The sequence below is a fragment of the Falco rusticolus genome, chromosome 9 (assembly GCF_015220075.1).
Source record: "Falco rusticolus isolate bFalRus1 chromosome 9, bFalRus1.pri, whole genome shotgun sequence".
Taxonomy (NCBI): Eukaryota; Metazoa; Chordata; class Aves; order Falconiformes; family Falconidae; genus Falco; species Falco rusticolus.
This window is the reverse complement of record NC_051195.1, coordinates 36,063,762-36,082,899: the sequence shown is the minus strand read 5'-3', so window position 1 is coordinate 36,082,899 and position 19,138 is coordinate 36,063,762. Positions and strand designations below refer to the sequence as shown.

General features: G+C 35.2%; 1 protein-coding gene across 2 annotated transcripts in view; it reads right to left on the bottom strand.

The window, feature by feature from the left end:
• The window catches only part of ATRNL1 (attractin like 1), a 525,096-nt gene that overhangs the window by 250,632 nt on the left and 255,326 nt on the right, over window positions 1-19,138 (bottom strand). For both annotated transcript variants that reach the window (XM_037400754.1, XM_037400753.1), the window contains exon 25: window positions 2,520-2,581. In XM_037400754.1, coding sequence (XP_037256651.1) covers window positions 2,520-2,581 — 62 coding nt within the window. The remainder of the gene's footprint in view (window positions 1-2,519; window positions 2,582-19,138) is intronic.

The following is a 19,138-nucleotide window of genomic DNA, read 5'->3' as shown; positions in this document are numbered from 1 at the left end:
TATCAGAAATATTCTTCTGCTTGTTTCGACTAGTGATCCTGTAGAGACAACATCTAATTTAAGAACTACTGAAAGTTTTAATGGTGTCTATACTGGAAACTTTTCATTCTAACTTTCTTAGTCCAGTTTTCTGTAAAGGACACAAGTATTTTTCCTACATTTATTTAGCACACATTGCAACTACCAGTCCAGTGACAAACCACCTGCCAGTTTCTTCTTTGGGTCGTTTATGCGGACCGACCATTTGCTAGCTCTGATGTCAGCGAGGACACAATGCTCACAGCAGTCACGAGTTGGGAGTGTCACTGTGATATTATGCATGATTGTTTGGTCCTGTGATATGAAAATAAATGGACTTCTAATACCTATAAATACCCTGTGCCTCTGGGCATAACACGGGGGGAGGAGAGGGGGAAACAACAAACCCACACAAAGAATGTCATGGTCAGTGTCTTGGAAAGAGCCAGTTACCCAAGCAATAGACCTGGGCCAGTCTTCCCAGCATAGTTATTCAACATGGGAACACAGTGCAATTAAGTAACTTTTTACATGAATTCATGTAATTCTGGGGCTTCTCTCCCTTCTGCTTTTCCTTTCAGGTTCTGCTTTGCAAATGTGAATATATGCATGTTATTGTTTCTGTTTCTGTTTTTTTCTTATAAACGCAATCTGAGAGCTCCGGCTCCAAGACATCTTACCTATGTCTACAGACACATTAATACCAATTCAGTTGTCGAAGAGTACCATACAAATTTACATCAAGATTTTTAAATATATGTTGCTAAACACTATTTCTCATCATAACCATCAAACCTCAGCCTGAACCACATGTGCCTCTGGAGGGTGCCCTGTCGTTAAGTTTTGTACCTTGCTTGGATTACTGCGATGCACTACTCACAACATTTCCTGATGGCTTTACATATTTCTGCAACTCGGTTCCTGAGGTTGATTATTAACGTTCTGCTGCAGATAGCTGCAAGCCCCTAGTGCCAGCTGAAAGCCTTGGTTATACAGCTATTTTGGGACTGAGTCAAAGGCAGCGGTAGCATAGCTGGCAGCTACTCTACAGCCTTTCTCTCTGTCCGGGGGGTTCCGTGGGCCTTGGCTTGCGGTATAGATTACTGCTCAGGCAGAGGGATCACTTCTTTTCGCAGGATCACAGTGAGTTTGCATTTACCCAGAACAAACTATATCAGATAGACCATCACACCAGAAGGGCTAATGCAATATATCTGTAGATACGGCTTCACCATCAAAAAGACTATGGGTCACCTTTTCTAAGCCTGCACAGAGCAGGAACAAATTGCTTGTAGGTTATCTCTGCTATTTGTCACAGGGTCCCTCTGTTTTGGACAGACTTTGCTTTCTTCTGTAGGAGTTTGTCATCTTAAGGTTGGCATAAGCATCATCATTTTTTAAATCTTGCTAGCTTCCCAGGGAAAACCAAAGAAAAACAACAAGAACACACCACAAAAAATACCACAGAAACAAACAAACAAAAAAGCCCCAAACACTACTAACTGACTTTTAAGCAACCAGCATTCTATTGCTCGGTTTATGGTGAATGAGGAGAAATGGGATGCTTTGTATCAGCTACTAAACCAACTCTTCATTAGCCAATGTATTGGGTACAAAGGACTTCAGGGTCTGCTCATTTCTGCCCCCTGTTTTGGTGACAGCAGTTAACAAAAGCTGCTCTGTTCATGGCACTTAAGAGTCTGATTCTTCAGGTACAGTCCCTCAGAGCACAGTGATTAAAGTGAACAGAAAAGCTGTACTGTGAACTTGTGAAATAAATGCATGGCAGTTCTGGAAATACAGAAAGTCTCATGAACACCCTTGACTGTCACTGTTCGCATTTTGCATACCATTCATGGTTATTGGGGAATATCTTCACAGCGAGATTTCAAAGCACTGTAACTAATCCCCGTATATTCAAGTTTGTGACATTTTATAAGACAGCTGAACTTTTAAGAAGTCCTACAGTGGAGTTTTCTTCAGCTCCTGGAACAGCTGTCCACTTGCAGCTGAAGCCACTTCCTGCATTTGTGCCACAACCAAATTCCATGCATCACTGACCGACTTTCCCAATTAATCCCTAATGCATGGCAGCATTAGTAGTGATTTGGGGTGCCTGATTAAAAATCAAAAGCTGTTGAACAGAACCATCATTTTTAATAATTCTTTCAAAGAGTTTACACAAATTCACATACATACATTACTAGTTGAAGTCGGTATAGCTGGCTTCTCGTCATCACTGTACTATATAGTACATAACTAGCTAATCTTTACGAAGTATGTGTGAAGCTTGTACCACTGAATATGAAATATATGAAAGATGCCAGCAGCAGCCTGTAGTTACAGGGCAATGGCCTGGATCCCCCACTGGTGTAAATTAGAAGCCACAGTTTAAAAGCTTCCTTGCAGGCATTTCTTAAGATTAAGAAGCTAGTTAAGATATTGGTTTGATGGAAAAGAATCAGCATGATTTCAGTCAGAAGACAGAAGAAGCAATTTACCTGAAGAAGGTGACAAAGAACTGCACCAGATCCATGATAGTATTGTGCTGTGAGAAGGCAATCTGCAAATAAAATAGAAGTAAATTACAACAATTTCAGAATCAACAGCTCTTTTTAGCCTAGGGCTTTATGGCTCCATGGATGATTAGTTTCAAGTGTAATTTCAGTCTAGTATGCACACACCTGCATTTACCATAAAGTGAGATGAGCAACTAACTCCCATGTCTTTGCCTGTGTGAAAATACAAACAATGGAATATAGTCTTTCCATTGAAGCAAAGTTAATAGAAATAGCCATGTAAAACTCGTTTGATAAAAACAATTAAAACAACATGCAAAAATATTAACAAATCATATTGATGTAAGTTGCTGGCTTTGTAGTCAACTGTTTTAACTATCACCGTTTTCCATTTTTATAAAACACTGAAGTTTTAGAAATGACAAAAGATGTCTTGTGCTTCAAATACATTTAAAATATTTTAATTGCATAATATTAAAATTCACACATATGCTAATTTAAAAACCAGATAAATCTTGTGCATAATAAAACCAACTGTTTCAAAACAAATTATTTTAAAGACAAAGTAACAAATATTTTAGGCTGCATTTTTACAGCCTTTCCAGAGTATGCATTAATTCAACTCCTTTACTGTAATTGTCCACAAAGATTTAATAGTTATCTCTAAGACAGCATATACACACAGACACACATTCATGCTTGCATGCAATAGAGACTATAATTATTAGTATAATTACTTTTTGCTAATGTTAAGAACAGTACTTAATATTTAAGTTACATCTACAAATATCCTTAAGTCTCTGTGTCTTGTTCAGTTATTCATAGGGTATAATTACCAAACTGAAGAAATACAGAATTTTCTACTATGAATTGCACAAAGTGTTTATCTAACCGTATTCCCATCCTGTTCAAATAATTGTTGTTTTTAGAGATCTTTGTGCATTTAAGGTCTGATCTTGACTAGCAATTACACCAAATGACTCTGATTCTCTTTCACAGCTCACTTGTGACCTTTTGAAATGATAATGCATGATAATCAAGGAATTTTTTAAAAATTATTTTATTTTATTTTATTTTAGGGCAAAGCTGTAGTGTAAACTTCAGTATTATAATGGTGTTACTGTGCCTTGTGCCAGCTAAACAGAGCTAACCATAGGTCAGATTACTTAAAAGTCTAAGGAACAGCATGTTAAGTACATTATTCCAGGAATAAGCACAGGGGGCACCATCATGCAAACACATCTCTAAAATGTAATTTCTCCTTTCTCTTCACTAATAATATAGAATTGCAAGCAATGCAATGGTATTCAGGAGCTCTGAAATTCAGTACAGAAAGCTTGGTAAATGAATCACAATATAATTTAGTGTACTAAACTCCTTGAGTGCTATCATCTGCCTCCTCTCTAGAGAGGACATATAAATGTGCCTAGCTTAAGTAGATTGTTGTGTTTGCATCAGGGCAAAACCTATCTGGCCTGGGAGCCTGTGGAAAAACAAGAAGCTGAAGGTCATGTGGGAATGAAGCAGGAGAGAGAAGGAACTCTCTGACTCACTAGTTAAGTTTAATCTACAATTGTTTTCTGATTTGTGCAACATAAACAGAATTTTTAATTTCTCAGAAACTTTGACTATGGTCATGATGGATACTGTATCAAATGAAGGGAGATTAGGGACTAAAAATATTAAAAAGTTGGAGAGAAATTGCAGAGTGACAAAATTTTCAAAATATCTGTTAATGAGAACGTAACCTTTATTTTACATAGAAAAGATAAAATCTGACAAAAGATCTGCAGATTTCTTTGGCCCAATATAAAGTGCATCCCAAGCATAATGAATTTATGTTTAGGAATACCTTGTATGAATAAAAAAACTTTGTATGGTCCATTCTAATTTTAAATACAGGTTGGATTGCCTTCAAATAATACTTAGCATTCAAATTAATTTCTGGCTTTTCCAGAATGTTTTTTTATTAACTGCTGGCTTTTCCAGAACGATTTTACAAATATCGTACTTCAGGAGTAAAATAACTCAAAGAGAACAAAAAATTCCAGCTTCAACAGCATTCACCTCTTGTGACCTGTTAAAAAGCTATTTATTTATATTATAAAATATATAAAATAATAAAATATTTATATTTTGCATTACTTAAATTATTTTCATTCAAGGTGCCAGCATTCATTAACAGCATCTGTTAGTCTAGAAACAGCTACAGTCAAGGGAAAGTCCTGCAATTAAAAACTGCAATCTGATCGCAATCGTATCAGGAAAATTTTACCTCAAATTTCTCTAGTAAGCTGTAGTGCCTTTATTTCTCTTCTTCAACATAAAACAAATAGGAAGTAAGCAGATTTACAACAATTTAATGATTTTATATGTCTATTCATAATTAAATGTTTTGCGTATACCTAACCTTAAGATGGGTCAGATCGTTTTTGCACAAAACCAGACACAAGAGTAATGATTCTACATTTTCCACCTTCTATTAATCAAATCATCTACTTCAGACAATTGTGATGTTCTTTTGCTGGTGTTCATGTTTGCAAACCTGTGGAAGAACTTTTGTCTGCAAAACTTTCTAGTTTGGTTGTATGGGATTCTTTAAAATACTTGTACTTCAGAGCAAAACCACAATAAAATATAAAGTTCCATTCCAGAAATAATTTCAGACTTTAATCAAACATTGTCTTCTAATCATTACATTAGAGTTCATGTTTAAAAGATGAACTACAGTATTTTCTGAAGAACAGTACCATGCATCTTAGACTAATTTCAAGACAAAATATTAACAAAAAGAATACATATTTTTATTACAAGTAGATCATGAAAGAAGCAAATACATGTGAATCTAAGCCTGACACAAAGAACCATAATACAATTAAAAATATTTATTTCCATGGTATTTTCATCTAGATATGAATGTTATTGTCCTTTTACTTGTGCTTACATAGAGAGGGAAAAATCTTTCAGTTCCAGGTTTTCACATTAGACTTAAAGATACTGGAGATTAATATCTATTGTTAATTTTTATTATCCCTAATTAGCCCTCAGTTTCACCAAAATATCTAATAAGCCGATGGATCCCAGAAGTATTATCTCTCTCTTCTCTCATAAATGAAGATCAAGATCATCTCTATCATTTGGTATGGAATAGAATCACTGAGTGCCATGTGGAAAAATAATTTTCTATGGAAAAGGATAGCTTCTATGAGTGAACATAGAATTTCCAGCATAAAACATTTCCCTTGAAGAAAGACGAACAATAACACCTCTGCTTTACAAAGCTTAACACTGAAAACTGGAAGTAAGGTTACTTATAGTACTATAAAACATTGCTTCAAACACAATTTCTTGTGCAGATGCTAATTCACCAGCATTAGATTTCTAAAAGAGAAATTAGGATTCTCAATGTGGCGGCTAGAGATATGGTTATGGATGCACATATATTTCAGTACCTGTCCTCAATCTATGTTACTCTTCAGAGGCAAGCTTATAGACAGCTGTCTGTCATAAATGTTATCAAACAGTTTTCTTACCTTCACAGAAACAACTAGAAAACTTCTCATCAGCTACAACAGTTGAAGTTCTTTTCCCTGTTTGGTTAGGGTTAAAGGTTTTCCGTGACTTTATGATCCAATACTGTTACAAACATAATCACAGGTCTTCCAGAAATCTATAAAATTAATGTTTATTTTTCTCTACATATTCTGCTATTGACAGCAAAGAAAAATGGATTAAATTTAAAAATTAAGGTAAATCAGAAGTTATCATTTTCACAATGAAGACATCCGAAACTCTACCCCAAACAAAAAAGAACCATGTTCTGAGGGCTTCAAGATATACCACAAAAATCTTTAGTCTGGTTTCATAACAGTACTCAATTTTATATTCTTTAGAAATTGGTTGCAGTATTGGAATATCCCTTGAACACAAACAATGCCATTTGATTTGTAGGTGACTTAAAGTTTTGACATTTGTTGCTAAAACATTACTAGCAGGTGATTATTAAATTATCAAGTTATAATGTATTTTCTGAAACAAAAACATTACAGGACTTAGAAATTCCTAGCTTTGTACTCCAGTAGGACAAAGTCTAATCTCAGCAACTGGTTCACAGGAAAACCTAGAAGCTGCTTGAGTTTCCCCTTAGCTTTGTGCATTTAAAAAAAAAATGTAAAAAAAAAAAGTTGTTGTGAAACACCTCCATCAAGAATGAAAGCTGTCCTATGATTAGAGGATTTCTACCTTGAGCAATGTGACAAAGGACAAATTTTTGTGGGGTAGTTTGGATTGCTCTTATGTGGTGAAAGTCCAGCTATGAGGATCTACGGTAACAAGTAACAAGAAAGAGCTGTGTGCAGTAATATTTTTTTCCACAAGATAGAAATAGGTTAAGCTCTTTTTGATGCTCAGAACAGAGGACCCCAAACCAAAATAGAATTTGGGAAGATTGGTCATTTGTTGGATATTAGATCATATATACCTTTCTTGTGTGGAGTAGAAATGCTAGGCAAGGGAGGAAGAAGAGTTGATAAGGTAGGCAGGTTGTAACAAAAAAAGGGATGGATAGTTTATAACCTATGAAACAAAGAGATAAGTATGTGCAAGGAAACTATAATGTGACATAAAACTCATGCTTCGGCTAAAGCCAAAGCTTTGTGCATCCTGAAGCCAAGGTTCATCTTGTGAAGGAGTTGTGAGGAGCAGCAATGAATCCAAACTACTCTCTAAATTAGAGAAACATTAAACACTTTCACACAGAGGCTAAAAATGCCACATATTTATTCTATATATTGGCTTTCCTAAAACTTGGAAATGAAATTTTAAAGTAAATGTGTCTGAATTTTGCCACGTGAAACATGGCAAATCTAAAATAGATGTGGGACTCTCATAACACGGAATGAATTACCCTATGGAGCTGCCGTTTCTCTCTGCTAACAACATAGGGAGTGTATGATTAGTTTAGACTATAGACCTAATGTCAAACTTAGAATATAAATAATGTTAGGTGAGATAAATTTCTCCCATAGTTTCTAAGAACTGATTGGGTATTTCTGCAAAATAATGTAATGCTAACCCAGGAAAAAGAAATATTTCTTCTTGCTAGGACGAAATGATCAGAGAAGCAATACATAACTAAGTGCCTGCTCACAGAAACCCATTGCTTTTTACTGTGTTGATGCCAGTAAATAATTTAATCTAATGTTGACAAACAGTCCTCCCAGATGATGAGAATGAGTGACAGCAAAACTTTCATACAGGTAACAACAAAAAAATGAAAGATAAAGAAAATCAAACTCAGAATCATTGCCTTCACCATAAAGATTTGATAAACAGCTTTCATAAATTATCTCCGCATGCTTAAGTCCTGTCTCTTATGATGGCATACACTAGATTATCCAAATCCCCACCCCTTTCTTTCTCAAACAATGTAAAAATTACAGGATATTATTTCCACTATTCAGTCATGAAAGGCTGAAAGACAATCTAGGTTTGTATTCCAGTGAGATGAATGACATTCCTAAAGAAGGTTTTTACAGCTTAATTTTTTCCTGCCTTGCACTTTGCCTATTGAATTAAATAGGCATACACTGCTATTTCACTGCCTTATTTAATTTTGTGTTCATGTACACATGCAGACAAATGCATGCCACACAGAAACCCTCAGTTCAGAACTTCCAGGAAGTGAAGCAGAAAATCTGGGGGAGGGGAACAGTTATCTAAGTTACAGTTTAATTCAGTATGCAAAATATCTTCGTTATGATAAATTCAGACATTGTTAAGAAATTGAAATAATGAGTGTTAAAGTCAATGAGAGAATGAAAGAAAATGAAAAGGCATAGACAAGGGAGAAACAACGCATTTCAAAATCAAATAAAAAGATGAAAAGTAATCGATGCAAAGACATATAATACTGGAAAATTATTTTAGCCATAAATCTTTGCAGGATTGAGTTCTTCTACAGACTGTGTGTGAAACACCAGATTTCTAGATAAAACCTTCTGAAATTCTGGTTTTTAAAAGCTCAGCTAGATTAAATGGACAGGCAGGAAAATTAAGTATAGAAGTGAAGGGAATGGATTGAGGGAATTTGTCAGGCATAGCTTAATGACTAAATTCTACTACAAAGAGAAACATTGCAGAATGATAGGGTTTTGCTCATCAAACTACATTAAGGAAAAGCCATTTCTATCACTTGCTAGAATCAGATTTCTCTGTCTCTCCATCTTTCTTGTTATGACTTCTTATGACATCTTATTACGACTTGACAAATTAGAGTCTCCCACCAGGAGAGCTGCACCTGTTATGGAGTGTGCTTTCATATGTTATGTTAGCATCACAGAGTCATAGAAATGTGGACTGGAAGAAACACTGCAAGCTCATATGGTTCAACTTCCCACTCTAAGCCAGGCTACTGTCAACCCCAGATAAGGTCAAGTGTCTTTTTCCAGATAAGTTTTGAAAACCTCTAAGAATAGATATTCCACAGCCACTCCAGGAAACTTGTTTCAATGCAGCACTGTAAACATAATGCATTTTTTTCTCATGTTCAATGTGAATCTCCCAATGTGCATCTTGTGACCACTTCCCCTTGTTTTATCATCTGCTACTACAGAGAAGGATTTAGTTTCATCATCTCTGTGACTCCTCCACAAATAATTGTATCCTGCTATTGGAGGCTCTTTACCAGACCCAACAAGTGCAAGCTCCACAGCTTCAGCCTACTTTGTGTGCTTCAGGCCCCTAAAAATCTTTGTGGCACTTCTGGACCCCCTCAGCTTCTCAATACCCTTTCTGAAATGGGACACCAAAAATTGGAGTCTCATTCCACATGCAGCCTCACCAGAGCTGAGTAAAAGGAGATAATTTTCTCTTAATGAGGCCCTACAGTTGGATATTGCCTGAACTGGAATGAGAATATACTCTTGGCTAATATTCAAAATTTTCTCTTAATGAGGCCCTACAGTTGGATATTGCCTGAACTGGAATGAGAATATACTCTTGGCTAATATTCAAGGTGATATTAGATAATTCCACCCTGGTTAGGGCTTTGCACTTCTTATAAGGCTGCATGAGGTTTCTGTTAACTCAGTCCTCAAATTCCCAAAAGTCACCCTCAATGAAAGAATGAAAGCTCTACTGTTTGACATGTCAAACCCTCTCCCTCTCAACATCAAGCCATTTTTGGTCTTCTGATGAAAAAAACAACCCGCTCATTTAATGTTTACATTTTTCAAAATAAAATGCATTCTTCGTCCTTTTCAGATGTCTTGAAATGTGTTTTGTTTTTTATTTATTTGTAGAAGCTGGTACCAATAACAGTCACACTATGGATAAAACAATGACAACTGCATGCTCATCTTCAAGGCTCTTAAAAAAATTCCACGTTCCTCTGGACCTACAGTGCTATCCTTACAATCCATGTTCAAGTAAGCATGTGTTCAAATCCCTTTCTGATTTACTTCTATTCATAAAGCAATCTCCATTCTGACAACGTAATTTAGATTTTTTTCCTGTCAAACCAAAATTAGCTCAAGCACTGCCTGCTGATATTACATCTAAAGAGTGTGAGAAACTACCTGGGTGCTGTGCAGTAATACCTTCATTCTCATCTAATGTGGCATGATTGATGGGCTTGCAAAACATCAGGAATCCTTGCCCATAATAGAAAATCCTATTCAAACAACTGGCAGACTAATACAACTCTAGGATACCATACTAAGTCAAAACGGCAAATTCTATTTATTAGAAAAATAAACGTAGAATATCTCCAACTTTATACATTGTTTATGATTCTATGCAAACCAGCTGCCATCACAGATTAATTTTACTCCTCAAAGTGCTGTATATTTCTGACGAAAAATGGTTCTATAAAAAATATTGCATTAAAAAAGATAGTAACATGACTCTCTTTTAACTCATCAAAACCCAAGTGCTATCTCTTCTTGAAAGAGAGTCTAAAAGATACCTCCTAAAATGCAAAAGACCCATACGATGTTTTCATCAATGTCAAAATGGAATTAGCATTGCAAGTTTAAATCTGCTGGTGCTGGCACATTATTGTCATACTGCTCTGTCAAACTGTGGCTAAGTTGATGAAACAATTTGGCTTTTTTCCAGGGTTCTTATATCTAGGAAAATGTCCAGCCTCTACCACTAAACATCTAAATTTTAAGTCACATTACTGTAATTATTGAGGTCACAAGATGTCTATTTGGAATATATATTTTATAGAATACACATAGATTATTAAAAGAAAAAATTCCTGGACAATGAAGTCAGAATCACAGAGTCAATGCTACTGTGTCAGGGTATGTTTAACTTTATAAAGTTGTCTGATGGATCTGAGAACATCTCACTGAGATGAAAGGATCACTTCACAGTGGTTAACATAAAGTGCAGAGTGTGGATCAGAACTGTTTCCCACACGAAGAGTTTAAAAAATAAAAAATCCCCCAAATTCATGAAATACAAAGTTCCAGTACACACCAGTCAGCACTGCAAGATCTCAGCTCTCTCTAGCGAACCTCGGGCAGAGCACTGCAGGCACAGCTAGAAAAGCTGTACCTTCTTCAGCTGGGCTAAACTTGCTGGTCGGGCAGCTAAAGCAAATACCTGTCATGCCCAGCTTGCACTAAGCCAGTTCACCTACACTTGGCATCCCAATGGGACACCACCTCTTCACTGACCCTTGACTCAGGGTACCTTTTTGCAGCATCACGTGCACTTACCACTGTCCTGCCATACAGCACATGCAACCCCAAATTCTACAAAAATAGGCTGTTGTGTTTCTTAGTTTGCACAGTCCACTAAATTTAGCATTGAAGCAAATAGTCTATATTTTTTGAATGCTGACAGACTGGGCAAAAACAACCTGTGCATGCAAATGAAAGGGGAAACATAATTCTGTAGAACACAACACGCCTGCTAAAGCGACACACTTAGGTAGTCATTCCCGTGCCTACTGCCACGCACCTCTGCTGGAAATATGATGACATTAAAGCCCCAATTAGGTTCTTATAGCCTACAGGAGAAAATTAACAGTCTGGGAATAAGGCTGCAGGTATCTTAACTCTGTTAAGTCTTTACATCCAGCTTTTCTGATCTAAGCAGGATATTGGATATTGTGGAAGGATAGACAAGTGTGAAAATGTTACACTTATTTAAAGTTGTAGGCAGTTAATAAACCTGTTTTAGGTCTATTAAAAAGCTTACTGTGCAAATGACTGTAATTTACAAAGGTATCCAGACCACTTAGCATAATTGACCTTTTATTATCTATCAATATGTAATTTGTTTACTGTTCTGGACTATTAAACAAAAATAAAATTCAAAAGTAATCAGATCAAATTAGAAAACAAGAAGAGCTTGTCAGGGGCAGGGAGCTCCCTTAAGACTGGTCACAGAGCAATTGATTCTGGCTTTTCATCTTTAATGACTAGATTTTGGTTTTACTGTGAAGTAAGTAGGCTGGAGTTAAAAGTAATGTGACACTGCACAGAAGTATAAACAGTGGCACTGTACCACACCAAATGTATTTGAAGAGTTTATGAAGTTCAAGTTAAAACATCTGAAGGAATTCAAAGTAAATGTGTTGAACTATTTTCTGTTTTTAAGGAGGCTTATAGCAGTCTTGCTTCTAAAAAATGTCACATTTAAATCTAAAACCAAAATATGAACTTATTTTCTGAAAATTCAATTAGTTGTTTGTGCCAGTGCCAGCTCACCAAAAAATGAACCCTGCTTTTTTATATTTTAAAAAAAGAAATCAGGTACTTATGCAAGGAGATACATCTACATCATTACAGTTAAACCTGGCAAGCACAAGCCTAACACCCTGGAAAACACGATATTGCTCAAATTACCAGTGTTTAGATTCGAATCCTTCAGGCACCTAATACAAACTTGTAATTGCTGATTACAGAAACTAGAGAATATACATTTTTGGCAGGCATTTCATATGAACTAAGGAATAAATTATTTCAGAACTGACTAATTATTTTTTCCTCCATTTTTAAAGTAACTGGTTTCTCTAAACATAATTAGAAATGGGATTACTCAAAACATACCAAGTAAATATTAGACTTGCAGTATCTGGGAATTGAAATATTGACTAAAGAAAACTTGTTTATTTCTTTAAAAGACTGATTTTTTTAAAAACACAACTGTTTTTATGTACAGCATTCAATGAGGATTTCTTAGTACACAGAAAATGCATCCCCAAAGAAAGGCAGAATTCTGAAGTTTATAAACATGAAAAATGTCCTATTTTCTTTCCTGGATGGGAGATATTTTTCACCATTCCTAAAAAAAATTAAAAATCTACAATGAACTGTTTGAATGACTGCAGAACGTAATATGACAGCTATGGCATTTGAAGTTCATGCCTATGTGTACATGTGGAAATACATAAAACAGACATGGAAAATGTGCTGCTAAAAAGGAAAAGATTTTTTTTCCAAAATCTGCTAGGTCTTTATCTTCTTAAATATACAGTAGAGCTGTTTTTGCCAGACATTCTACTAGTTAACCCACTGGTTGGTCTACAGTGTAATAAAAATGATAATAAATTTTTTATAGGGCTACAAAATCTGAATTTTTAAAATTTATGCAATGTTTTCTTCATTTTAGAAATCAAATACTTGGTTAGAAAAGGGAAAACATGCACTGAATTTTGCATAAAGATCATGCCATTCAAAATAATATATGTAAAATTCATTGGTGAGATGCCAAGAAAAGGGCAAAGCATTTTCTTAAACATGAAGAGAGTAATTTCCCAAAGTTTATTGTTATAAATGTAGAGCATGCTATAAAGCTGTTGGAACTGTGGAATAAAAATTTCATATTTGCAATAGCACTTTTCTTGATTACAGTGGATTAGCATATTTATGAGGTTACTCAGCCTCAGGTTTAAACCCACAAATCAAAGGTTTATATCAGCATGGGTAATGGATTACACAGAAGTCTATGGCCTATGATATCCCAAAGGTATCCGTCTTTCAGAAGATTTATGTATATAATACCACTTTGTAGAAACTGCATTCTCTGATCTTTTGCGTGGTGCTTGGTGATTCCCCTCTCTAATGTGTAAAACAACCAAAAAGCAGCGTTCCCATTCAGCAGAGAAATTAATTGATGTATCTTGTTCTCCTCCTCACCTGTTATTGATAAGGCCATGAAAGAGACTTTAACTCCTTGATGTAAATAGCACTACTACAGTGGAAGTAAAGACATTGTGAGTACATTTAATGCAATTAAACTTCTGAAAAGAGGAAAATCTGTATTCCAGCAGCTGTTCACAGAACAAATACTTGAATTTTGTTCATCCTATAAACAGCATTATCATAGAATAAACCTCAAATTTAAAAAAATTAGTCTTACTTTCTTCCTCAGAGGTGAACACTGATTATATTACTATTAATGTTAAATACCTATTGACTTCCTTTTGGCTTCAGAAAGCCCAGGATTTCAGAGCAGAATGCTAAGACAAGGAACTGAAATGCTCAGTCCTGCCTCTCATGAAAGACTAACTAGCCAGAAGTCAGGAAGGTAGCTCATGCAGAATGGCTTTTTCAAGACTATGCGTACCCAAGTGAAACTTCTTTATCATCACTGTGAAATGATGACAAATGAAGACACATAAATGTCTTTAAACCGTACAGAGAAAATCTTCATCAGCTTTATTATTATTTAATTTTTTTACTGAAGATCTACACCTAATAGTAAGAGAAACCGAAGCATGCAAAGAAGAGTATGGGAATCAGTTACCTATGTAATAATACCTTGACTCTCATGCACACAAATGTAAGAACCTATATAATATAGAATATCAAACATAAAAAAGGTATGAGGAAAAAAATGAAATGGATTAATCTTTCTGTATTGTATGTATGTTCCACTGAAGGAAAAGTGTGGGTTTTTGCATGTAAGGGATGATGTCCACTTGTCTCTACAAGGGATAAGACTATTCTCATAGATCTGCTGCTGAAAAAAACAGACCACACTAATGTGAAAATATAAATTGCACACTAAGAAGGAAAATATATAATGTAAGGAAGCAAATTGGTTTAATGTTCTTCCTTGAAGAGGTGATCAAAATCCAGAAAGTGACAACTGAGACTTTTACAAGATAAAATGAAAAATAAATTATGAGGATTAACAGAACACATTGTGTTCCAATTTTGTTATGTTAATTTTACTCTCTTTCATTTAATTTTTATCCCTCATTTGAAACTCCTATTATATTGTAAGCTGTTATACATTTGAAAAAAAAAAAAAAAAAAAAAAAAAAGGGGGACAACTGTCAGTTCTAGATTTCACTCAACCTCGAAATACATTCTGCAGAGATATAAGATTGGTATAGCATATATAATATATCATAGCATTGAATGATACATTGTCTGGTCCAGGAAAGTATTTGTAAAAGATGCAGAGAAATGTGTAACGCTAGTAAGCGGGAACCTTTAATGCCATATCGTTTAATAACTTGCAGTAATTACATGGGGGAAATTGGATGGGTAACTGGGTTTCAGCCAGATATGGAATGGTGTAAACCAAAGAGTAGAGCAGGACCTGCTCAAATTACACTGTTTTCCAAGAAACTAGGCTAGCCATTTTGGCAACGGTCACTTCTATGAAACAACCTTTGTAACAAAAGCTTTGTAACTGAAATATAGAAATGACAGTATAATATATAAGATGTATAACTACAACTGTGATCTTGAAGTCTACCTGCAACGTTCAGGATGGGTTGTTCCCACTTCATGGACAAACAGCAAGGCACTTCATTCACATTCACTTTAATTCATAAAGGCCTTAGTTGTTGAGAAGAAAAAAAAATATTCAAAGCTTTCAGCACTGAGAGTACTTTTTATACTCACCTTTTAAAAGCCGTATTTCCAAGTACATTTTCCAGAAGTTCTAATTGGTTAGTTAGGCATGTGCAAACAAACAGTAACCATGCAGATTTTCAGCAGCTTTAACAAAATCAAAATTGAAAGAAAATACAACACACTGCTTCTGGTAGAGCACTTTACATTTTCAGAGAGCAAAGTAAAATAGTTTTCAGGAACCCTAAATAATTATAATGCTGGCCTGAACTCTGTCGATATATAGGTAGTGCCTTTTCCTTTCTCATGTTGAATACTTCACACCAACTTAAGGCAGGAATATTAAGATCTGCTTTTGGGGGTACTTTTTCCACTATCTGGATTTTTTCATGTGAGTAAGAGCAGAGAGGGTGTCTGCAGAGCAGAATTTGATCCCAAATTAATAAATAACATCTCCCAACAAAACAAGTATATGAGTCAGGGCAAAAATCCTGCATTAAAAAAAAAACAACACAAAAAACATTGAGAGAATGAATTCTTTTTCTGTTACACAGATGTGTACTTTTGAATTCTGAAACATGTCATTTGCTGTACCAAATCAATACAGCAGGGGAACTAGGCAATGAGTAAGAAACCTATCTGGAAGAGTAAGCCAAGTGATGATGGGTGTCTTCCAACCTTCCTCTATGCCTCAGTAAAAAAAATTATTCTTTAACGAGGGACATATTTCCAAAGTGTAATAAGGTAATTTCTAGGAAATCCTTTAACCAAACTTTGTTTCCTATGAATCAAAGCTACAGAATGTAGCTCTGCCTGTCCTGCATGAACAGCTTTGGACTCAAAGACTGATTTTAAACACAGTGCATAGAAGATTAAGAGTTTTAAAAATTCAATGCCTACAAGATTCATAACAACAGTGCATGAGAGATAGCCTGAAATATACCAGCTGAAGGAAAAACACCTACACAAGTGCACATGTTATCAGACATCACAGAAACAAATGGAAGAAAATATTTATAAAGGCAACAATTATTCACGTTACTTGTAAACAAAATGTCAGGACAAAGTATCAGGCTTTCTGCAGAATCCTAGGAAATTTGAGGTTACTGTTTTCTCCCATAGCTAGAAGTTTTGTAAAGGTTGTTATTGGCTGAGTTTGCCCTAAAAAACATAAACCACTTTTGAACAGCCTTTATAAGGAAAAAATACTTTTTGAAAATGTGAAAATGGAAGAAGTTTTTGCTTTAAAAAAAAAAAAAAAAGTGAAAATTTGGTTTACCCCAAAATGTTTTCCTGGAAAGTTTTAAAAAGAAAAAGAAAAATCCCATATTTTCCCCACGAAATCATCATATTTGAAAAAGTCCAATTATTGCACTCTATCAGCCTAAGCAGGCTTTTGTGAAAGTGGTACTGAGCAGAGCATAGAGGAACAAATATTAATAATGCTACCCCCAAACAGATAAATACCTTAAAAAACAATCTAGACTATCTGGCTTCAAGGGCAGGAAGGTGCTGAAAAATAAAGTTAAGAAATTAAAATCATACTGTTTACTCCCCGAAGGGTGAATGTTCTCTTGTACAGATTTTAATGGTATCTTTCTTGCCAACAGCCATATGTAACAGATATCCTCAGAGTATACTAGGAAAGAATTTCAGTATGCTTTCTGGGACAAGAACACTGCAGAAAGATATCTTCAACTAAATGCATTGACAAGATTCAAAAAGAAGGGTTGGTTTTCTCCTGCAAAATTCCCAAGATCATTCCATTGTACCCTGCATCCTTTTGCCTAAATCAGAATGGTTTTCATTGAGATAAGAACATACTTATAAAAAAGAGAAGATTTTGTATATTGATTATTTCTGAGAACTAATGCTTAATTGTTTTGTAGCTGCATATGATTTTGTTTTGTAATTATTTTATGCATATGTAGAGGACTTAATGTTGATTTATGTTGTTTACTGAAATCTTGACTTAGCCCGTTGGGAAACAGTTCAATGAAAATAAACCATGTGACCATGTTCAAAGGTTACAGGGGAATTTCACAAATGAGATGTTCTATATAGCATCATTCTTTCTGTACAAGTAAATTCTCAGTAATCATTTTTTTTTAAATTGTATGTTAAAGTGTATTATATACCAATTGCCTTTTTAAACCTGAACCTAAATCAAATCAAATTGAAATACAGGAAATTCCATTTAAAGATAAGAAAATTTTTTACTGCAAGGATGATTGAAGACTGGATCAGGCTGCTCAGATAGGTTGGGTATCGATTCTCCATCCTTGGAGATAATCAAAACCTGACTCAACAAAGCCCTGGACAACTTGTTTTACCTGACCCTGCTTTGAGGGGTCAGACACCATCCAAATGGTCCTTTCCAACTACAGTCACTCTGCAAGTCTATGATTAGGCATGATTAGGCATGTGATTCTCACAGGTTGTTAGTGTGGGTTATTAGGCCCCTGCGCCACTAACAGGACACCAGACAGAAAACGGATTTCTGAGAGATTTAATTCTCTTTCCATTCTTCCAAAGTTGACAAGTGCAGACCCATCCACATTAAAAGTGTTAGTTTAAAACAACAAATATTATCTAATCCAGCCAAACTTAATCTTCTCCATGTATTTTACCAAAGACACCTATGATTTTTATTAATTTCAAAGCAATTTCAAAAAATAAGGGACATCTTGTGAATGTCTACTGATATCTCACACATAAAAAATTACCAACTGATATTTTGATAGAAACAGAGTGATTACTTGAAGTTTGTTATATCAAAAGCTCCTGAAAAAAAATGCCCTTATTCTCCTAATGACAGCAAATGTTTAACACTGTGATGTAACCTAATAAATATTTACTGCAACATGCTATTGCAGAAGCACCAAAATAATGCTTATAGTTTCTAAAGAGCATTTCAATACTTTTTCATTATTGGTCTGAAGAATCGCATTGTGAAGTGATATCTGTTCAATGATTCAATCTTTGTACAATACCATTTATGTAATTTAAACTGCATTTCCTAACAGACAAGCTGGAAAGCCAATCACATTTTATGACAATTAATTGAGCTTACAAACCTGATGGCACCCTTTGGCCCCTTTTGCTGTTCCTTGATTAGGGATTTATTAAACTGCTTATTATTAAAATGTAATTTAGAATGTTTATAACAACTGTATGCAATAATTGAATGTTAAGCGTGTCCTTTATGTGAATTAGGTCAATGTGATGGCAGGTCGAATTTTACATAAAGAAAAGTTAGAATGGTCAAATTTATGTGATATAGGAAAATAGGAATGCACAGAAGAGAAGAGGGTGATCACATCTAATCTCCCACAGTGAAAGGCATTCCATCATGATGGTTAGTTTGCCAAGGTCTACAGAACACTTGAGACTCATGCTGTAACTCAGATACAAGCTGATTTTCTCTTTTTTTGCCGGTATTCAAAATAAAAACTTACATGGGAATAAAAAGCCCCAGCAATTAAGGAGGGAGACAGGGAAGACACCTGATAATCTTGGAGATAAAAATCCATCTGGACATGGTTCTGGGCAATCTGTACTAGCTGACCCTGATTAAGCAGGGGGGTGGACAAGATGACCTCCAGAGGTCCTTTCCAACCTCAACCACTGTGTGATTCTGAGATACCGATGAAATTAAGTGACAAGAGCTGTAGTAAGTCTATCTTCCCGATTCCTGATTTTTGGTATGCATAAAATCTTAACTACAGTATTAAAATTCTTTGCACTTAAATTTGAAACTCAATAGCTGCAAAA